The following is a 23,153-nucleotide window of genomic DNA, read 5'->3' on the forward strand; positions in this document are numbered from 1 at the left end:
ACAAACATTCGTCTTCCTATCTTAGTGAGGACCGTCAGTGACATCATGCCTTCCCCACCCTCTCCACCTAACCAACCTAACCGTCTAAACTTAAAGTTCACTCGTAACCAAACTAAAACCCAGTTATAATATTTTGTAGTTTTAACCCTCAAAATAAGCCTGAACGAAGTGGCCAAAGTAGCCCCACTTTGCAAAAATGTCCTCACTCTGTTGATTAAAAATTCATGCAGGTTCTCACAAAGACAGAAGCACAAGAACACACCCACTGACACACGCACACTCTCCAGACGGGCACACACGCCAAAGTAGTCGGGAGAAACTCACCCAGCGCAGCTCAGAGAGGCCCGCCGAAAGTTTGTTGTGTGCTGCAGTGAAATGCGTCCGTGTGGAAACGAGTCGGCGGAAGATAGTTCTGCAGCACAGATCCGCCTTTGTGGAATAAAACGTCTGAATCATGCAACAATCATAAAAAGGTGTCAAACATGTTATAGGCAATTTAAAAAGCGATGGAGCTGCCAGTGGGGATGGGAGACTGGCGAGTAGTTTATTGGAGACGACTTGTTAAAAATATACAAGTACCAGTGAAACCCTGGTCCGAACACTAATGGACGCTTTTGTTGGCTTTTAACTGGGCCTGGTGAAGCCACACAGGTCGGTCCGGTTGATGATCGGAACCTGGCTGGTTCATGATTGGACTTGCAGTCGTTTATTGAGAGAGAAAGAAGTAAGGCATGATTTTACTCCTGGACGGAACTATAGTCGGAGTAAATGATTCCAAGATTGGGGGCCAAACACAGTCTGTGGAGACGTGGATGATCTCCTCCCAAAATATCAAACAGATTCAGATTATGTGACATTTTGGTTTTTCAGGTTTTTCACAAAACAGTTTGGGATATATGTCCTTCCGTTCATCTGAAGCCAATTTGTGGATTATTACTGTTTTTATAATATCTGAGAAAGATGACCCTATTGTGCATGTGGCCATGAGACCCAGCAATACTGCATGAGCTCTCATGCAGTAGAACTTTGCAGTAGAACAGTAACCTGGTTCTCTACTTGATACACACACACACACGCCCACACTGTGCGTACAGACCTGCTTTCCCTCATCCATTGACAGCACCTTCAACATGACAGGGTGAATGGATGCGACGTGAATATCGCTGTTTGATACTAAACACACAGCTTTTTCGAAGCTCTCCCTGCTGGACAAGTTGAATACTGTACTCACTCACCACACACCAGAAATGAGCCCCACACACACGCTCTTCCTCTCTCTCTCGCACACACACACACACGGTCCGTATTTTATTTCGTCATCCATTCTGAAATGATAGTTTTGGCGAGTACATTCATGTTGGTGGACAAATCACCGCGCGTATATGTTGGTGAGTGAAGCGCGCCGGGCGCGGATCTCCTGTCCAGTCCAGCAGCGGCGCTGTTGACCGTGAACGCAGCGCGCGTCTGCCCGTCTCCTTCAAGGTCAATGCTGCATGTCTTTTTTTAATTCCCCACCTACAGATTTGAGAAGAAATCTGAGTTGGTGGTTCATTTCTTCCCGACCGATAACAACGGCCGTTCAGCTGACCAGCGACAGTGACGCGCTCAATTCTCTTCACACAACGAAATAGTTCCTTTTATGGAGGGTAGCCAACAGACAGAAATTAAACTCGGTGACAAAAATGCGATCACTCTATATTTTATTGTTAAGTTAAATATTGTGATCAGATAAAAAAAAAAGTCAGATGTGATAATGATGATGTGATGAGGATTTATTTTTTTAAATGAGTTGTTTTCCAAACTTATGCATGCTACAGTAACAGTTGAACGTGGTTTCTAATGTAACAATTCTCTGAATCATTTGGGCGTCTTACAAACAGCTGGGTTGATATTCATGTAATCTTTGGTGTGGTGCCTCAGGACTTTATTCGAATCTGCAACCGGTGCAGGCAGCGTCATACGCGTTGTAGCTCCCTCAACAGGCCTGGTCGCCTCAAACAACTGGTGCTTTTACTGATGGTGCCGAGACCAAAAACGCCAATGTCACAAAAAACAATGTCACTGCAAATATGAGTGAGAAGGTCACACCTCCGTCACCCGCACAAGAAGAGCAGACAGCATCCAAACTGGAACAGCTTTTCAGCCTGGGATGCTCAGATCTCATTATGAAAGATACAGTTTCAAGTAAAACAGCTCAAGTAAGTTGGAAATTGTTGCATCAGTGTCGGCAATGGCACAGATTTTTTTTTGTAAAATCCTCTGGTTGTTGGTTTCCAGGAAACCAGTGTTTGGGTCATCAATTATCACGCACACAACTTTAATCCTAACAAAAGAGTTGGGACTAAACATTTAATTACATGTGCTCTACAAAGTGCGGCGATGGACAACATTGTTGGAGGACATTTTACACCCAACAAGGCCGCCATGTCAAGGGTCTATGAAGCGCACACCCATGCTGGGGCTGCTTCTTCAAACGGGTCCCTAGCATGTGAAAAACACAAAACTCAAGAAAGCGACTGCGAGTGACTTTAGCTGACGTGACCATGCGCTTCACTCAGCGACAAAATCGCCTTCTTGCACGATCCAGAACCAGAGCGACCTGCATGGTCCGCATTATTTCACCACATCCTCAATGCTCTGTGACAGATGCAGACGAGCAGATGAGCTTTGGTTCTCTACACTCTTCCTGACCAATGAGTTTATGGCGGCTCATCTGTAGGTCAAAGGTCATTTGAGACACTGGCAGAGTTGTGTGTCTGTCCATGTGTGTTTTGGAGATGATTTCTGTCTCAGATCGTCACCTCAGAGTGACACGGCGTGAAGCTACGTGCTCTGAATCAGTCTCGTGGACCAATGGGGTCCCATGCTGTTGGGCCCAACATGGAGTGTTGCCTCAGTCATGTGTCAGTGACTCACGCTTGCAGCTCAAAGCAGCAGTGGTGGCTGTGCCCTCACAGACCTGTGGATGAGAAGGACTCTCTGTTCAGCAGCATCTCTTCAGGCGTCGCCGCTCAGATTCTTGTCTACAAATGGAAGACTCAGTGACAGTTTGCGTCTCTGTTGTGGCACCGATATGAGCGCTCCAGCAAAGGGCTTCATTCTCAGCAGGTGTGTTTGATGCTGGAGCTTGTGCTTCTGCCATGACATCATGACTGCTCCTGTGAAGGTACGTGTTGTGACGGCATGGCCGCAGGTATCATTTCTCAGGTCTTTGTCAGCCATGAAGAAGTGTGTCTGGGTGCTGGCGTGCGCGCGTGAAAACAGCAAGTGAGCAACGCCATCGGCTGATGAGACTCTTCATCTCTCCTGCTTAGCGAGTCAATGTTGCGTGTGGCGCGTGGCATCTTGCTGTGCGTCCAGCAGCTATGACGTGAAACGATCATCTCGAGGGGAGTGTTGTTCCCCCGCCGTGTTTACTAAACAGCATCCTCGCTTTTACTCTGTTATTGGCTGCGTACAAAGCAAAAAACGCAGTCACAGTAAAGCTGTCGTTAAAACGGAGTCCTGTATGGAAGAGCGGTTCTGATAAACCCTGCAGCAGCGGAGGAGCAGATGCATCGCTGCCGTGTTCGTCAGCGATCCAAATCTCGGCGCAGCCGCACTTTCTTTGTGGTGGAGCGGTTTAATGTTGCAGTAAAGAAGTTAACACGCTGTCGTGAGGAGCGCAGGCCTGAAGTGACGCCCGACACTCGCGGCTCTTTAGACAGCGGCTTTACATCCAATTAAAGTTCTCTGGGCCACGAGGGGACGGTAATGTGATTACTCGGAGTCCAACAGCGCCGCAGGCCCGCTCATATTGTCTTGTGTTGCTTGGCTCGGAACCAGCCGGTGACACACGCGTGAAGTATTGTCATCACGCAGCGAGGAACCAGCCGAGCGACGTGAGCTGGTTCTGATGCTCGAGCCAAGAATGGGGGATATTTACAGTCGCACTGTTGACAAACATCAGTCCGCTAGTTGTAGTGATCGCACTCGTCTCACTGCCTCGTGCCCACACGGACCCGTCAGAAGTTCCCAAACACGGACCGTTTGGACGGGACGGGACCTCGATCGACGATCGAAAAGAAAAATAAATATTGGATTGTCTGACAGACGAGTCGAGAAATGGAAAAACAAAAAACGAGAGCAAATGATAATAATAATAGTAATAATAACAGTAATAATAATATATTTTTCTCTGGCCGACCAGGCGTATGAAGTTACATTGAAAATTTCACTTGCCTCTGCGTCAATGTACTGTCTACATACTTATATAAATAAACAATTTGAAAACATCTCGACAAAAGCGTAAATCAAGTTACGAGGAAAAAAAAACGTTTTTAAACTGACGACATTTTGGTGAAATGTCCAATATAAAATATCCATATTTTGATATTCCTACAATTTGTAGAGCTAGAAAAATACAATTTAGTGGGGATATAAAAGAAGATTCGATACAGAGGACTAAATGCAGTATTGCTCCTCTTCACACACGCTGAGCCAATCAAAGTGAGAATCGTGGCTGTGACGGTCAAAACTGCGGTCAACAGCTAAAAGGTGTCTCACAAGTCCAGACGCTCGTTCAAGACTCCAGCTGAAACGAAAACGTCTGAAAGAGTGGTTTAAATCGGCGGTTCCACTGGGCGTCACCGGTGACAATCTTCAGAATGGCTCAGCAAAGATGACGGCACTGCTTTAGAACTGGGCTTGTCATCTAAACGAACGAAGCCGGGGGGTCATGGTGTGTGGGGGTGAGGACGTGTCGGACCCCTCTGAGGTGCGGCAGGAGCCCAACATTCCGCAGAACAAAGAGCGGGTGTTTGTGCAGCGTTTATGACGCGGGATTTTAGTGGTCAAATTCAAGTGTGTGTCTGGACAGCTGCCTGTCTGTGTGCCGCTGCATCATGGGAAACAACCTTTTGTCTGTGGGCAGTAACCCACGGACAGGGGAACCTTCTCGGGTCACGTGGCTGTTGGTTGAAGACCTTTGTGTCGACTTGAACTTAGACTGGACTCACCTCTGGCACACCGATATTAGGGGATGGAGTGCGGGTATTAACGTCGAACCGGTGAAAACGAACACGATCGTTCACCCGTCAGTTGGACGGTCGTCCTGCAATCCTCGTAAACAAGTGGCCCGTCTATTAATTTCAGCTGGTGTTGGTACCAGTTAGTCCATAAAGAGTCTTCGAACGAGCCTCGACAGGACAATTAAAAGTTTACAGTGAAGCAGGAACACTCGGGCTGCTCTTCATCCTCCTCCTCCTCCACTTTAATAGCTTTTTATTAAACCAAATCAACCGTCCGGGTTTAGGATACGAGTCCAGTCAACATCCGACCTTGTTTGGGCCTCGGAACCGGTGAGTTAAGAGGCCCAGCGAAGAAGCGGCTCCTGCAGAACCGAACACTGTCGTCGGCTATGAAGGTTCACTTTGTCGTCCAGAATTCAAAACTAGATTTATAGTTCAGGCCCGAGCCTTCCTGACAATTGGACCGAACGAACGAAAGCGAATAAAAGCGCCTGTCATTTTGCGGGTTTATCCATGACACACTCGCAGAAAACACTTACATTTCGGCTATTAAAAAAAAAATGTATTGTATATTTTTTCTTGCGCGCTTTCGTTGCTGTTTATTTATTTACCAATATGGCGTCACCGTCGGAAGAGTGTGGAAATAAATAGGACGTGTAAAGCTTGAATCAGAATAATGAAGGAGAGAATGTCAGGCGATGACGCGGCTCGCAGCGTGAATTAACGGTCTGAAGCTGACACGTTCTGATGCTCAGTCGTGCGTTCGACGCCCGGTGTTGATGCGCTGATGCGGTCCTCGCAGCTCTGAAGCGAGGCCGTGGTCGCCACGACACACACCAGCGAAAAATCATTTCTTTTGTTGAGTTTGTTGCGTCAATATTCTTGAAAAACACCGACTTAAACAACTATCACCTTTATTTACGAGATCTCAAAAACATGAGTCCATGAGACTGTTGTGGGATTAGGTGATCATATTTGATGACAAACGAGTTCAGCTGAGTTACAAACACTTGATACTGATTCTCCAGACAACAGCACATTCAGGATGTCGTTTTTGTCGCGTCTAAAACACGCACACTCCAGGCGGCTGACTGCACAGCAACGATAACAGACTTTAACGCGTCCGCGTAAAGTAATGTTCATGCGAATATCGGGAATATATCAGTGGTCCGTTGACATCACTTCATATCAGTACAAGCATGGCTGCGTCATGTGTTGGATTGATGGACAGCTTTGTTTTGTCTGCTCTTTATACGCGCCTTTCCTCAAGTTCTGCCGATAAATCATGATTTTGGTTTCTTGTATCTCCACTCAGAGTTGTGCCTGCTCTTCCTGATCTTTCACTCCTGGCTCATGAAGTGTTTGTGTCGTACACATTGATTGTAAAAAGTCAGATTTAAAAAGGGACGTCACCAGTCAGGAGAACCGCCACTATTTCGCATGTTCAGATGCGGTGTGAGACAACTGTTCTTCTGTTGTTCCTCTTCCCTCTGGCAGGAGGCTACGGTCCATCCAGACCAGAACCTCCCGTCACAGGAACAGCTTCTTTCCCTCGGCCGTCAGACTGTTAAATTCATGAACAGCCTTGTTGTAATGTTATTTTATTTATTTTATTTTATTTGTTTTTTCTTGCACTTTATTCCAAGGCACTTTCCTAGTCAGTGGGCTCCCCACTGACCATGGCAATACATTTGATTCTGATTCTGATTCTGATTCTGTTTGAGCTAAATGAGCTAATTTGAACCTGAGTGACGTCATTGTTAAACGCGAGAAACCGCTGAACAACAGTAAGTGGACGAGAGTGACGGAACGAAGGTGTCAAGGGAGCTAAAAGGGTTGACATGTGCAGCCGGTCATAATCTCACCTGTATTAACATTCGCTCTGTTTAAAGGGGCAGTAGCAACAGTTAGCTTAGCATGAACACCCGCGCGCACACGCGCGCGCATCCCTTTAATTGTCAAAAGTCGGCTCACTGGAATGCGGCGTGAGCGGCGCTGTGCTCGTCCGAACCTCCTCGATCTTACCTTGCGCCAACCACTCCTCCACATCTACTCTTCCAAATTGATATATGACAATATCTACTTTCGATCACGTGTCTGCGGGACGACTTAGGCGGTTGCGCGTCATCTCGTCTTCCCAAATTCCCCCTTCTACTGCAGCTCCGGTCCAAAACGGCGAGCTATAGGCGTAGAGCAGGGAAGGATGTTTAACTCGGTCAATCTGAGCAACTTCTGCTCCCAGTCGCGCAAAGACCGGACCACCGAGTTTGGGGACAGAAGCGGCTGCGCGTCCAACCTCTACCTCCCCAGCTGCACCTACTACGTGCCAGAGTTCTCCGCCGTCTCGTCCTTCCTGCCGCAGGCCCCGTCCCGACAGATCAGCTACCCATACTCCACGAATCTCTCGCAGGTTCCGCCGGTGAGGGAAGTCTCCTACGGCTTGGACCCGACCAGCAAATGGCACCACAGAGGCAATTACGCGTCGTGCTACTCGGGAGAGGAGCTGGTGCACCCGGACTGCCTGCCGCCGTCCACCGTGACGCAAATGCTGATGAAGAACGAGAGCGTCTACAGCCACCACCAGCACCAGCACCAGCACCCGTCCCCAGGATTCTACTCCAGCAAGAACAACGTCCTCCCGCAAGGCTTCGACCGCTTCTTCGAGAGCGCGTACTGCAGCAGCACGGACGCTCTGACGGACACTTGTTCACAGAAGGGCGACGGGGCCAAACTGGAGACTCCACCGCCCCAGTCGGAGCCGGAGAAGGAGCCGGATGACGAGGAGGAACACACCAACCCGGGATCCTGCGCGTCCTCGTCCGTCACCACCAAGGAGGGCAGCAAGAACAGCCAGTCCAGTAGGTTCCGACAGTGGAGGCTGAGGGGCCGCCCCGGTGTTTTGTCGCTCAGGTTTTATGTGGACTTTTATAAGCGCTCAAAGGATTTTATTATAACCTACAAACTCCGTCTTCACCCAGAAGAATTTTTACGACGCGCAGCGCGGAGAAGGGGAACGCTACAGACCCGTCCGGCACCGAGCTTCGAGACAGCAGTCGCTTTGATCGTGAACTTGCGCCCGGCCGAATTTCGGAATTCTTTTCTGTCGTGAATAAAACCCACGCTGGACAAAGTGCCCCGCACGTGGCGTCGCGATACCGGAGAGGTTCGGTTTGTTCGTCCTATTCGACGGCGCTGCCGCTCCATTCAGTTAATTTTAAATTACAGAACATTTTTCAGAACACACACACACACATTTTAGAAAAGTCAGTGACAATTTCAAAATAATATGTAATCTATTCTTACAAAACCAAGAGTGTTGACTGCAAATTTGGCACAGAAATATTCCTTTATTTAGAGAAAGACAATATGGAGAAATGATTCATCAAACGTTCACACACACTGCGACACGAGCGCCACACACTTTGGCCACAGATTTGTTTTTACTAACCACAAATACAGCACTATTGATTTCTTCAGCCTCTCTCTCTTTTTTTTTTTTTAATCTTTTTTAAAATGTTAATCTGTCATTTCTTTAATGCAGGTTTTTCCACATTTGTATTCTTTGTAATTGACAAGGACACACACTGTCTCTCTCGTGCGCACTCACACACTCATTAACCACGGCGTCACAGTCAAGTTTGATAATTTCGAGTGAATAGTGGGACGGGATTCGGCAGCCGAGCGGTTCGGACGTGGTCCACTCCAACTCCCGTCAAACCTCTAACCTGTCCTTTCGTCTCGCCGCAGGCTCTACTCCGCGCACCAGAAAGAAGCGCTGTCCGTACTCCAAGTTCCAGATCCGGGAGCTGGAGCGGGAGTTCTTCTTCAACGTCTACATCAACAAGGAGAAGCGACTGCAGCTGTCCCGGATGCTGAACCTCACCGACCGCCAAGTGAAGATCTGGTTCCAGAACCGCAGGATGAAGGAGAAGAAGCTGAGCAGAGACCGGCTGCAGTATTTCTCCGGGAATCCGCTGCTGTGAGTCGGATCCAGAACCAGAACCAGAGCGATGATCCGATGGGACTCTGAGCCGCTCTCGACTGCAAAGGTCATTTTTATCTTCGGCTTCTGTTTCTGCACAAACTCTTCTGGTCCTTGTATATAGCGATCCGAAACGTTTCTCGACCAGAGTGACGTATCGGTCTGTAAATACGCCGCTCCAGTGTTCAGCTTTAATCACATCTCCTTAAATTATTTGCTCTCACCTGTTTTTTTTTTTTTTTTTTTTTAAATTCCCGAGAGGAGAGTCGTCTGTGTACCGTTATATAGTCAATAAACTCATAAACTCACTTTGTCTGTTGTGCCGTCATCATCGCCATGTTGGCCGAGGTCCGCGCGCATGCGCAGACTCCGGACCGCGTGTGCGGGGTAACATGGACGTTTGCGCTTTAAATCAATTTTAGGGGCTTTTAAATTCGGATCAACACGTTTGCGGTGACGCGCGATCCTGGAGAGTCTAATTATCGGATTAGAAATGAGGAGTCAAAGTAACGGAGGAGTCAAACGACAGCCTGCAGACAATGGTCCCACTTTTAGGGCACTAAACCCAGAAGCTCCTCCGCGAGTCTAGACGTTGTCGTAAAGCTCGAGGCACTAAACGCTTTAACTCTTAATTGCACTGTCTGTTGGCGGGGGTTGGGCCACTTCCGCAGTGAACAAGTTTGGACGTCCACACAGACACGCACGACACCGTCATCGTTGTCACAAACTGTCGCATTTGTTGCCGTGCGCCACAACTGCGATCACACTTCAGCTGCACCGACGGTTCACTGTGACGTCATCGTCGTGCTCCCTGATGACTGGGCCTGACTCGTCGAGGCTCAGTTTAGACACAGAATTATGTTTCCAATCTCAAAATGAATGATTTTTAAGGTTTTATTTTGGAGCTGTAGCGGAGAAACCACGCTGAGTTCCCTCACCAACAGAGCAGTGTGTGGCTGTGAGCACTGTGTGGCGTCCCCTCCCGCTGGTGCTCCTCCTCTGGGCCCTACCTGCCCTCTCCACTTGGCCTGGTCAGGGATGAGGGACTCACCAAGCAGATCTAAGGTGAAACCTGAGAGACGTGACAACACCTGACGCAGTGGTCAGTGGTCAACACAGGTGGCGCGAGGAAGGAGGGGGGGGAACCACTGCCAGACTCTTGCAGGCCCATCTCAACATGCTCTATATTCTCAACCATAAATCCTCTTCAACTTCAATGTGCTCACAGTCTATAATAGCAAACACAGCTTTTTGAAAAACTCACATCCGTTGGGCCGAGCCACGAAGGTTCCACGCACACATGCGCATTGGCAGCGTTTATAATTAAATCCCAGCCTTTGAACTTCAGTCAGTCAAGGTCTGACCTCTGGGCCCGGCACTAAAGCAGGTCCAGGAGCCTCTTTGGGTCGGAAATGTGCGCCACAGCCAAACCAGCCAATGGGAGCGAGGGGGAACACAAATGGAATGTGTCCAGAGTTCAACTTTGACCCCAGAACATTAAAGTGCAGCAGGTAAGGTTGGCCCAGTAAACACACTTTATTGTGTTGTAAAAGCTCGAATGGACCAGCAGGTTCTGAACCTGGCCAAGTGTGTGTCTGGTCTATTCTTGACCCAGAGTCTCATGCCGGTCTTCTGCTCTCGTGTACCGACCCAGAAAACAGTAGTGTGTGTCCCTCCGTGTGTGTTTGAGGTCGTTATAGACGAAGAGGCGCTCAAGGCTGACTCCCCATCCACCCCCCGACCCCGTCCCTCATCTGGCCACACCCACCAACCTTGGCCCTGGTGCGTGACGTGTAGCGCTGTGTGTGTGTGTGTGTGCGTGCGCGGCGGCGTGGTCCGGCCCCTCTCCCTGACCCGGTTCCGTGGCCAGTGCACTTGAGCGTTGCAGAAAAGATGGCGGAGAGTTATTGCTGCAGCAGCAGCACATGCAGCGTGTCACTGAACTAGAAGAAGTTATTACGCAATAAATTGCTCACACTGAATTTTGGCTTTTTCTCACGCGGGAGGATCCTGTTCTGCACGGAACCTGCGGACGCGTTGTTGGACTGACACACGTTGGACTTCAGAGGTCTGACCTGAAGAAAGGAGCCGGAACCAATTTCGTTTGTTCACTTTGAACAATCACGGTCTTTTTTTTCCTTCTTTGTTCTGAAATCATGTCGATGTTTGAGGGAACTACTGAAACCAATTTAAACGATGTATTTTTGGTTGTTTAAAAACGACTTCCTTCAAACGGAATAGAAGTCAAACACACTCGTTACTTGTGTGTTTGAGTTCAGCCAAACATGCGGAGTGTGAATTCGAAGTTCTGGTGATTTCGACTTCATTTTGCAGACCATGTTGCTTCAACAGTTTTTTTTTTATTAATAATTTATTGTTGCAATATTATTATTTTTTTTATTATTATTATTATTATTATTATTATTATTGTGTACTTGCCCGCGTATTTTACATCAAATGTAAACTAAATGAAATCAATTTATCAGATAATAAGAATAATTGTCTGGAATATTATTGAGAAACAACCATTATTAAACAACACTTAATTTTTAAATATCAGCGCTACGATTTTACATCCAATAATGTCACGGCACCGAACCGCACTGCGGACACGTAGCACCGCTCCGACGCAGAAAACCTTTCCGTCTAAAATAATTCATTTCAAACTCCCGTTTGTCATTCAGACGGGTGTTGTCGCGCATCAAAGGCAAACAGAGCGGTCGAACTGGACCGATAATAAAGCACAATCTAAGGGGCGGCGGCAGCAAATGGTGTGTGTCGGCCCTTTAGCTCTGGATTAGCGCGACACACACACACACACACACACACCAGAAGCAGCTGTAGGTTCGGAATGAAAACTTTGAGTTGGAGGTTCTGTCGGCTGTTTAAACAAGTGAAAAGACCACGGTCGCTTCAGTGTGTGTGCGCGAGCATTCATGACTCGAATAAATCATTCAGCTACAATTATGGATAAGGGAATTATCTTCATTTTGATTCAATGTTTTTGTCTATTTTTTTTTTTTAACTTTAAGAATAAATCTAATCTAAATTTCCTATTGGATCTGTGGCAGTTTTTAAAACCACCGAGGCCTGCTGTTCTGTCTCTCGAGTCAAACACACACACACACACACACACACACACACACACACACACACACACACACACACACACACACACACACACACACCGGTGTACACACCGGTGTTCGGTAAACCGTGGCGTGAACAACACACAGGGAGGTGGACGCGGCCCGGCTCGGTTACGCGGTTGATTCACAACAGTAACACACTGAGGAAAACATGCATTCAAGGACACACCACGGCAGCGATTACAAAGCGATACCAACAGCCCTCGTCAGCTAAACTGAATATGAAAACAAGAGGCCAACAAACGAACGACGTGTAAAGAATTGCAGTTTCAACCAAACCACGTGTCGGTGTTGGTGGTGAGACGAGCAGTCTGTCAGACGGTGCGCCGTTTCAGTCCCTATTTGTTAGGTTTAAGGAGAATCCTCGCCGCGGACCACTCGTTCGTCATGGTTGTTCTATGACGTCATTCACAGCAGTCGTATAAAAAAGCTGTCTCGTAACCACAGTGACTTTCTACACGAGAATTGTCTGAGCCGAACAAAAGTCTAGGTTCGGGAGGTCCAGAGGCCTGATCCGTTAACGGTGGATCCTCATTTTCAGAACAAATATAAGGCGGGGAAGAGCCATGTGACGTCACCACGATTCGTAAAGCGATTCTAATTCAAACTTGTTGAGGCCTACCAAGCGCGCGAGGCGTCGACGGTTCGGTTGGACCGGGATTAAAACGAAAGCGTCGCGCCAAATGTCGGTCGAGGGGTGAATCATTTAACGTCTTGGTCGCACGTGACCTGGAGTCGAGACGACGCGGCAGGGGACGTCGGATGTCCGGTGCTGGTCATAAAGATGTCCACTCGAGCGTCATCTGGCAGTCACCAAAGAGGTTCCGGGAAGGCCGGTTCAAGTGCAGCACCTGGCCCAGCCGCCAGAGGTGCGCGTCGATCTGGGACTCGAGGACAGCCACGTCGAGTCTCCCTCCTTTTGTTTCCGCGAGGCGTTACTTGCTGCCGGAAACCGCCGGATGGCGCTCTTGCTCCACCAAAACCTCGCACTTCCCTCACTTGACCGAGCTGTCGTCATCATACGTCGGGAGCGTCAAGGCCACTTCCACGTTGCTATTGGCCCGCGTGTCACGTGACTCGACATGTATGTATTCTCTTTCTGATGCCCTCCCTCCGCCCGCCCCCAGACCCCCCCACTCCCGAAGATGTCAGACTGACTGTCCTCATTCTCTCGCGCAGACAGCGTGGCACACACTCACACACGCACAAACACACACGTGCGCGCTCCTGTACGACCTGTCAGAAGAATTTCCTCATGGCGGGCTCGGACGGCTTCAGCGCGGGAATGTGCGCAGATGGCGCGTACTTGCTTGCGCGGGACGTCGGACCCGGAGAAAGAGACCCGGTTGCTCTGCTGCCCGCGGGGCCCGAGGACGCGTCCTACCTGTCATCATGGACCTCCGGAACAGCAGACAGCTGGGGCCACCTACCTGTTGCCCCCAGGGGCCGCGTCACGGACGGAGTGGCCGACAGCAGCGGCCGAGCGGTGGAGACCAACAGCTTCTCCTCATCCGGGTTCCGTCCCGGGTCTTCCCCCGTCAACCACGCCACACCTGCTAGGCCAGAACCAGAACCGAGTTGTCAGGCGAAGACTGACGGCTGTTCACACACGAAACTGAGAGGTGACACACCTGTCCATCTGACACACACACACACACACACACACACACACACGCTATCCTTGTGAGGACCTCTCTTTGCCATAACCCTTTCCCCAGCCACTCACCCTTAACTTGACCATCCAAAACACATGGCTCACCTTAACCGGGACTCAATTGTCATAAACTACTTCTACTGACATTTTAGCCGTCTAAACCTTGTGAGGACAGGCCAAAATGTCTGATCAAGAAAGTGGCTTGTCAAGAGTCTGTCCTCACAGGTATGGCAAAACACGCCCCCACACACCTCCATGACAACGATGGCCATCTGCAGCACTTGGTGGTGAGTAAGTGTGTGTGTGCAGGATTCAGATATCACACTGGCAGATGTCACTGAAACACACTGGATGTTTGTCAACATCAACTCAACAGGATTCAGAGTCCTGAGGTCCGCACCTGCCGCCCCGGGTGTTGTGCTGTGTGCGTTAGGGCTGTAGAATGCAGAATAAGGGTCAAATGTTTGGAGGCTGGTCACACTTACGACTAGCTCTGTTGGCTCATGTGCACGAGTGGAAGGTGAATTGAAATGGTACAGGAGTCAGAGCAGCTCGGTAGCACACTCACCAAGGTGTTTAAAACTCACACTTTCCAATTAAAGACAGAGGTGGTTATTGTTCTCCCCTGGTGCTGCTGTCATCATTTGCCCGGCACATCTCCTCCTGAGTCAGTGTGTGTGTGTGTGTGAGAGAGACACCCTTGGCCATCATTACACCATCATTGTTGGAATGATGAAACCTATTCTCATGAGGATAATTGTCGTGTGTACACACAAGCATGTGTGACAGGGAGTGCGTGTGTGTGAGCCTGTGTGCATGTGTGAGACAGCCCGTGTGCTTTTGCCACAGTGGGTTTTTGTGTACAGGTATAGCGTGTTGGCATGTTTTTCCATACGTCTGAGTACAAGTCTTTTTGGCCGGTCCTCTCAAGGATTACGGGGTTAAAAGGCCAGTATGAGTAGTTTATTATAAGTGGGTTTCAGTTTGGTTCAGAGTCCTGGTGTGTTTTGGTTGGTTAAGTTAAGGATGAGGGGCTGAGGAAGGCCATTTGTCAATGAGAGGTCCTCACAAAAGTAGCAAAACAAACACACGTGTGTGTGTGTCCCGGTGTTGGTTTGTTCGCCGCTTCTTCTGGAAGCTTCCAATTGCAATTGGTCTCCGCTGCTGTGCGGAGGTAATAACGTTTTATGGGAGTCTGAGGTCCAGCGTGGACAAAGGAAGTGCTGTGGTTGATCTAATTATAGCTGTTGATCATACAAGAGCTCCCGCAGAAGGTGAAGCGCTGGGCTCTCACTCTCCAGCTGCGCTCCAGAAGAGCGCTCCAGATGCGTCCATCATATCTGGGCGTGGACGCGGTGCTGGTGATGGACTCTCACACTCCATCTCCCCTCTCTTCCTTCCAGGCGGCTCGGCCGCGGACAAGACTGAGAGCTGGTTGAGCGCCCGAAGCCACCGCCAGAAGCGCCGTCCCTACACGAAGCAGCAGACCCTGGAGCTGGAGAAGGAATTCTTGTTCAACATGTATCTGTCTCGGGAGCGCCGCCTGGAGATCAGCCGGAGTATCAACCTGACCGACAGACAAGTCAAGATCTGGTTCCAGAATCGTCGCATGAAGCTGAAGAAGCTGAGCAGGGAGAGTCGAAGCGGCGTCCACAACTAGTGCGGACTCGCGCGCACGCGCCTCCCGTACGAATGCCCCCCTCGGCGTGCAGCTCTACCTGTGGAGTTCTGAAAGTGCCACGGCCTCGCGCACGGGCTTGCAGTAGTCCAGGGAAGACGATGGCGAGAGCTGCTCCCAACTTTGCCCTTCCTCCTGAGGATGAGGAGGCAGGCAGACACTGCGGATTGAGACACCGTGAAGAGAAGAGGACGTGGATTTAAACAGCATCCAGGTGACCACCGAGCGCCAGGCTCGTAAAACTCTGATGTCAGCGGGGAGAGGAGGATTTTATGATCTGCAAATATAATGTGCTGCAGCAGCGAAGACGCCTTCAAAGGTGTGTGAGCTGCCGGAGCTGCCGAGTGCGGCGCTATGGAACAATAACGCGCACGCACGGAGCCAACACGTGGACGGCGAATGAAGGTAGGAGCGCTGCTTGTTTGTGCGGTTCTGGTGCTGGTTCTGAGTCGCTGTCACTCAGCCCAAGTTTGTGTCGTGTGCTCGAGCGCCCGCTCTCTCTCTCTCTCTCTCTCTCCCGCTGTCCGCGCTCTCATCCACGGTCGACGCTGGAGCGTGGTTTAGGTAGTTTCATGTTGTTGGGGAGAAGCTTGCTGGCTCGGCAACAAGAAACTGCCTTGATTACGTCAGTTGGTCATCGTCAACAGCCCGTCTGGTCGGCAGCTCCTCGCAGATAGCGGTGCGTGCTTGCGGCTGTGAAAGCGCCGGCGAGGCTCGAGCTGCGGCCGCGGAGTGAGGGTCGGTGACGCAGGGATGGATGGAGGGATCACTCTTGATCGATCAGCTTGTCTGGCGCGGCCGCACATCATGTTCACGTCCGTCAGCGCAGACAGAAGCTCGACCCTCCGCAGCAAGTCTCCCTCAGAAAAACAACACTTCCTCTGTCGACCGCGCACTGAGCGAAAATGTTCACCATTGTATTACCATTATATTCTACTTTATTTTCCAACACCAACGCCTGCCACCACGCGAATTTATTCAAGAATTTCAGCCCGCTGGCATCTGTTATAACGCGAATACTATATATATATATATATATATATATATATATATATATATATATATATATATATATATATATATATATATATATATATATATATATATATATAGTTTTGTAGTTGTATGATTGTATATATAAAACATATATATAAAATATATATAAATATATATAAATTGTATATATAAAACAGTAAAACTAAAGCAGAAATAATTTAATCCCTAAATAATATGACACTATTAAAATAAAACAAACATTATCTCCACATATGAAAATATTGACATTTTTATCCGTAAAACGTTGGGGTTTTTTTGCACTTAAGTTTCACATTTGCGCTCGGGTACGATCGTCATGTTATGTAGTGTCAGAGCGACACACACCCACGCGCCAGTCCTGAAATTCTGTTAGAATAAAAAACAGCCTCGTCTTTTGTCACGGTGTCCATTACACACACACACACACGTCGTTTTATTCGTTTTTATCTTGGACTGACACTCCAGTGTTGGAGCAGAAACTGTTCTACTTTTATATTCAATATCTAACGACATTGTAGCACACTTTTTGAGGACGCGCGCGAGGTCAGCCACAATCGTGGTCGAGTTTGGTTGATAAACGACGACATAAACGAGCCTCTCTATGTCTTCGTTCGACCAGGTTGTGCTGCTTGTGTCACCTCACGCGGCTTGTGAGTGGTTTTCGGCCTCTCCTCTTCAGTCTGGAATCCAAAGTCACTTTCATTCAGCTGCCCGTCTGCGCACAAAGACTTTACTGCTCACTAAAGCCATATAGGCATAAAGCAATCTCGACAGGATGTGGAGCCTTTCAGCCGCACTTCCTGGGAAAGATGCGGTTTTAGTGCCGGTGGCGGAGCTTCGAACTGGACTGGGCCGGATACACATGCTGCTCTTTGTTGAGCAGCCTGCGAGGCGACTCTCCTCGGGAGTATTAGGCTCCCTCCGGGAGGCCAGCGGACCCTCCACACGCTGGGGTTCCGTTAGCGGCGGTGGCCATCAGATACTCCGCCGAGCATCCGAGTTGAACCGAGTGCAACTGCGACAGGACCCGAGAGGTCACGATCTCAACACGCACTACGGACTACAACATCAGCGCCGCAGCAGCACCAACGAAGAGCGTCGTTGTTTTGATTATTCGTTGCTGCATGGCTACCTCGCTGTGGTGCCGTCACCTCCGTAAACATTAGACAAATATATGGTCCAATAAAACATCTCTCACCGCTGCACACGGGGCCTTGGCTGGGATTGTTCATGTCGCCAGTGACTGGACTGATCCAACAAAGCCGAAAATACTTGATAAACCCTGAACGTCATCAGCACGCGACGACATATATATATATATATATATATATATATATATATATATATATATATATATATATGCCTTCGTTTTGCGCTCGTGACGGTTTTTAATACGTGGAATCACACGCACACACAAACAATATTGTTGTTTGTAGTTTCAGAGACAACATGAAGTTCTGTTTTTCACTGAAAACAAACGCGCCAGCTGTTTGATACAAACTTGATGACGGCACACACACACGCTCGTTTGTCTTCCTATCTTAGTGAGGACCGTCATTGACATGAAGCCTCTCACCCGTAACTTCACCATCCAAAACAAATGGCTCACCTTAACCTCTGAACCACACTTACACCCAATTATAATAGCACAGTTATTTTGACATTTTCACCCTCAAACCTCTCTGTGGACCGGCCAGAATGTCCACATAAGAGCAGTATCTTGCCAAAGGATTGGTCCATGCAAGAATATCAATACGGTACACAGACACTCTCTCTCTCTCTCTCTCTCTCTCTCTCTCACACACACACACACACACACACACACACACACACACACACATATTCGATTTATGACTTTTAAAATGAGATAAATCATTTCTCTGTCTCACACACACGTCGTGAGAACCGCAGTGACGCGCCTCCCTGGCATCAGTCTGCAATTCATTAGTTTGATTTCACATCTAAAACGTTGGTCACGCTCGTCTCCGTCATGTGGCCTCGTCAGTGACTTCCTCTGGTGAGACTCATCAGCTCTGCTGCAGCTCTGATTCAGCTGGTTGTTCGGTCTGATCAGTCGATCGATGTGATTGACGTCTGCGATCAGACCAGAAGTTAAAGGAAGCTGGTGTCACGTGTCATGCCATGCCATCAACGCCAACGTTTATTCGACTTGAATTATGTTTTTATCAAACGTCTCAAACGGTGACGTTCGTAACGAAGCCATTTTAATAAGAAACAAACCTCGCTAGACTCATTTCCCGTCAGTGGGCCTCGTTTCTATCACGTTTCATAAATATTCATTGATAAATACTTTATGATTTTAACATTCCGTGTCTGTAATCTAATATATTCTTATCCAATCCAACGTCCTCTCTAGTCGTCCCCACAATACGAATTCCATGTTTTTATTTTCTGCCGTTGTAACACACACTCGCGCGTTGACAGACGGTGCAGCATGGAGACGTAGATGTCTGTATGGCGCTAATTTAAATGTAAATAAATGTGTCTAATTCTCACTCACGGAAGCTTCATCCCTTCAACAACCCTCTTGTGAACTGTGTGTGTGTGTGTGTGTGGGGCCGTCGGGTCTGGCCTTCTTGAATCTGACCTCAGATGGTTCCAGAACTGAACATTTGCGCCATCTCACGTCGATGTGTTGATCTGGACGTGTGTTCACGATTGGTGTCGCTGCACCTGATGGTCTCGGATGCCGACAGAGCGGCTGGTCATGTGCTCATTGAGACCCGATCTGACATGACGGACTGAGTCGTTGGCTGTGATTCTCAGGCACGTGCGTCATCTGGTGAGGAGTTTTGAATGATCTTCGCGATGAGCAGATGATCGCCTGTCTTTCTGCGCCGGTATAAATCAGTCGAATACATGAGATGAGGCCCTCGCCAGTTGATGGGGTTCGGCTGGATCAGTTAGCGAAGCGGATCTTTCCTCACACGCACTCACAGAGAGATGAAGCAGCGCTCAGAATACAGCCCCTGCTGTTTACTCCCGGGAGCATCTCTGTCGCTCTGAAGCTGTTGGACTGTTGCACTGCCGAATAAATGCAGGGACGGCAAGAAGCGCGTCAAGACTACTGACGAATCCGAAATAATATCCCGAGGATGGACGTGGAAACTCTGTTGTAGCGCCAGTGTCGCGCAGAAAAGGTGTCGTCCAGTTTGCTCCTCTCACCGAGGAGCTGAGGTCTGAAGCCAACTTCAGGTGCAGTTGTCTCTCTGACCGGCCTCCAATCACAACCAGTGCACAGCTCTGCAGGATCTCTGACCCGGACCTGACCTTTTTATTGGACTATCGTACTTTTCTCATCGAACAGAAGATGTCGGTCCAAAGATGATTTTGTCCCGACGGATTCTACTCCAGGTTTCACAGCACCACTGCAGATGACTGGACTATTAGTAGTCTCCTGTTCAGATTGTGAAGTGACACGAAAACGACGACGCGTTCGAGGACAGTCAGGTAAACCCAGCCTTCAGTCTTCAGAACCAAGTCGCACTGACCTTTTAACGACCCGTTTACGAACGTTGGAACTTCCTCGTAAAATTTATTGATGCGTGTTAAAGCTGAATCTCGCTGCTGCTGGTTGTGGTTCCGATGGTTCCGCCGGGCCCCTCCTCGGCTCCCCGCCACCTCACCAGCAAGCTGCGCTGCAAAGTTCAGAGTCCGGTAAGCACGGAACCGCTAGACCTGACTGGATGGAGATTGAAGTCTAGTTAACACCGAAACCGAACCCGTCTGAGCGGACAGAGATGGATGTCCGCGACAAATAGTCCCTCGAGTGAGTGCGCAGGTCCGCACTGCGCCGGCGCGCTCAGCCTCTTCGCGTGCCACAAACGCGGACCCCCTCCGCTGATGCGGGACCGTCGCCCACTTGACCTTCGGCCAGACGCCTGACCGATCCCGAACGCAGTTTGTGCGGTTCCGAGATCGCGCGTGAGTCCAGGAAATGCCGGCGCAGTGATCCACCGTGCACTTTCTGCTGGGGACGCGTGGTCACGTGACGCGGCGGCAGCCAATGGCAGCCAGGGAAGCCAGGAGAAATAATTACCTGCCCGATGGTTCCAGGTCCAGATCAAAAAGTGGACCCATTATAATCGGATGCATGAAGAGGCGGTTCGGAGGTCCGACATGTCTACGTCTGGGCCCGTCGGCACCTACTGCGTGGACTCGCTCATCAACCATGAGGCGGACGACCTCCTTCCCGCCGCCCGCCTCTCTGCCGCGCGTCCCGCGTCGCTGGTGGCGGACTGCGCGGACTTCCCCTCCTGCAGCTTCGCCCCGAAGCCCCCGGTCTTCTCCACGTCCTGGACCCCCGTGCACGCGCAGAGCTCCGTGGTCTACCATCCCTACTCGCACCAGCCGCATCTGGGCGCCGAGTCTCGGTACATGCGCTCCTGGCTGGAGCCCGTTTCAGGCGCGGTGCCTTTCCACGGATACCCGTCCAGCAACCGGCACGCTTTCCCGGAGCACCGGAGCGGCGAGTGTCTGGGCCCCGGCGGACGGACCTACACGGACTATCTGTACTGCGACGTGCGGGACAAGACGCAGCAGCAGAACCTGCCCTCCCCAGAGTCGGAGCTGGTGGCTTCGGGCAAACTCACAGACGATAAGCCAGAGATGGACCCGAGTAAGTTCAAGCTCCTTTTACGACACTTTGTGTTTGGGTCGTGGAATTCCCTTTTCAGCTGCGGCTCGTTTATGGCCGCTCCTGAGAGACAAACGTTAATGGGGGGCTGTAAAGCAGACGGGTTGTAAACATGGACTCACAGGAGACGTTGAATTTGGGAGCATGAGGACGTTCGGAGAGTTCTGACCTCCAGACCGGTTCGGATCACGTTGATCCTTCGTCTGCTCGTGCGTTTGGACTCTTCTGAGGGGTCGGAACACGCTGGGACCTTTCGGCACCGACATGTAATGCTCGAACCGCGAGCCGCTTTATGGGCCCATAAAGCGAAACCGCTCTTTGAGTCTTTTAGTGGACGCGGCGACCCGAAGACCCGGTGACTGGATGGTGGAAGAAATGATTGGAGCGTGAAGTCAAGTTAAACTGGATCCTTTCTAGTTCAGTAGAAGACGCGGCTCCGTGTTTGACATTATTTTTTGACGATTTGAAAATCTGAAATTTGCTCTCAAGCTGCTGTCTCTGTCGGCTCGGTTCGGTTTGGTTCATTTCGACTCGGCCTGTTTGGTCCCAGTCTTTTATCCTGACCTGTACTGCCCGTTACGTTGAACTTCTGTGGACACTGCGCAGTAACGCTGTGATGGTTCTGACGCAGACAACCCGGTGGCCAACTGGATCCACGCCCGCTCCTCGAGGAAGAAGCGCTGTCCCTACACCAAGTACCAGACTCTGGAGCTGGAGAAGGAGTTCTTGTTCAACATGTACCTGACCCGGGACCGACGCTACGAGGTGGCCCGGGTCCTGAACCTGACGGAGCGGCAGGTGAAGATCTGGTTCCAGAACCGGCGGATGAAGATGAAGAAGCTGAACAAAGAGAAGAGCGACGGCGGCAAGGAGTCGTGACGTGGACCAGAGCGGTTCTGTTGGACTTTCTGTCGAACTGACGAACACTCTTCAAACTTGGTCCAAAATTTCACCTCATCCGCCTGGACCTTTCAAGCAGGCGAACGTTGTGTCGAACCTTTGTATGTGTCCGCCGGTGTTGGTGTAACTTTTGTCTGTAACTCTTAAAGATGTGCAAACCCACGTCTGGCCTGCGTCTCCTTTCAAACACGCGAGGATCCGGCCGCTGGTCTGGAGGTTCGGCTGCGGCCCGTGACCTCTGCGGCGAAATCTAGGGCCCAAACACATCCGAGCTAGTCAAGAGCTTCATCTGCCGCCTTCGTTCAGAGGACATTTTTATGTGGCTTTAAACGGGATTTGAAAATCTTTGAAAACATTTGAAACGCTACACAACTGGGTTTGTATTATATTATATTATATTATATTATATTATATTATATTATATTATATTATATTATATTATATTATATTATATTATATTATATTACTGGTAATAAATACATAAATCACGTTTTGAGTGAACAAATGTTTTTATTATTTTTGTTTATTTATTTTAAATAAACAGGTTATTGTTTTTTCTTCCCAGTTTTCAGTTTAATTTCTTTTTTCGCCCCCCGCTCCCCGCTCCCCACCAACATCCGAGTTTATTTCCTGTCCTGCGGAACATTTAGACTGAAACTAAAGAGCCACGTCAATAAATAATGCACAGTATCTAAAGAGCGTGACTGGTGTCAGTAAATACACACGGCGAGGAGCGGGTCACGTGAGAGGATGCTTTGACCCTTCATTTGATGAAACCATGTCCGTCGTCACCATATTTTCTGTGATATGATAAGGGGTGAATTGATTGTATGAACGACGCTTGTTGAGCTCACACACACGCACACACACACACACACACACACACACAGTGCACACGCTCGAGGAGGGCTCAGAGTGAAACCACCGCTCGTGACTGATAAGAACTAGGATGAGACTCAAGTCAGAGGGTGAGAAGTTCGAGTCCGAGAGGTCGAGCAGCTCCTGGTCAGTTCCGGGTCGATGGCTCTTGTGTTGCATTTGTTTCCTCCTAAATTGCCTTTTTGTGGCGGGACAATAAAAGCGGGATGC

The 23,153-nt window shown here is 49.4% G+C and overlaps 4 protein-coding genes across 6 annotated transcripts in view; 3 read left to right on the plus strand and 1 right to left on the minus strand.

The window, feature by feature from the left end:
* Positions 1-343, minus strand: part of csad (cysteine sulfinic acid decarboxylase) — a 44,437-nt gene extending 44,094 nt beyond the window's left edge. For 2 of the 3 annotated variants that reach the window (XM_053850484.1, XM_053850482.1), the window contains exon 1: positions 325-342. The gene's annotated coding sequence lies outside the window, so the exon portion shown is untranslated. Of the gene's footprint in view, positions 1-324 lie in introns of all 3 variants that reach the window. The other variant, XM_053850489.1, reaches the window with a different exon arrangement.
* Positions 344-6,662: 6,319 nt separating this feature from the next.
* hoxc11a (homeobox C11a) lies at positions 6,663-9,280 on the plus strand. Its single transcript, XM_053848572.1, has 2 exons — positions 6,663-7,867; positions 8,757-9,280. Exons 1-2 carry the CDS (start codon positions 7,213-7,215, stop codon positions 8,990-8,992), a joined length of 891 nt encoding a protein of 296 aa, XP_053704547.1. The 5' UTR covers positions 6,663-7,212; the 3' UTR covers positions 8,993-9,280.
* Positions 9,281-13,395: 4,115 nt separating this feature from the next.
* Positions 13,396-15,454, plus strand: LOC128749754 (homeobox protein Hox-A10-like). The gene is made up of 2 exons (XM_053849659.1): positions 13,396-13,762; positions 15,198-15,454. The coding sequence occupies exons 1-2, from the start codon at positions 13,396-13,398 to the stop codon at positions 15,452-15,454; spliced, it is 624 nt and encodes a 207-aa protein (XP_053705634.1).
* Positions 15,455-20,647: 5,193 nt separating this feature from the next.
* Positions 20,648-22,407, plus strand: hoxc9a (homeobox C9a). Its single transcript, XM_053848574.1, has 2 exons — positions 20,648-21,146; positions 21,796-22,407. Exons 1-2 carry the CDS (start codon positions 20,648-20,650, stop codon positions 22,041-22,043), a joined length of 747 nt encoding a protein of 248 aa, XP_053704549.1. The 3' UTR covers positions 22,044-22,407.
* The last annotated feature ends 746 nt before the right edge of the window (positions 22,408-23,153 follow it).

This window comes from Synchiropus splendidus, chromosome 18, assembly GCF_027744825.2.
Source record: "Synchiropus splendidus isolate RoL2022-P1 chromosome 18, RoL_Sspl_1.0, whole genome shotgun sequence".
Taxonomy (NCBI): domain Eukaryota; kingdom Metazoa; phylum Chordata; class Actinopteri; order Syngnathiformes; family Callionymidae; genus Synchiropus; species Synchiropus splendidus.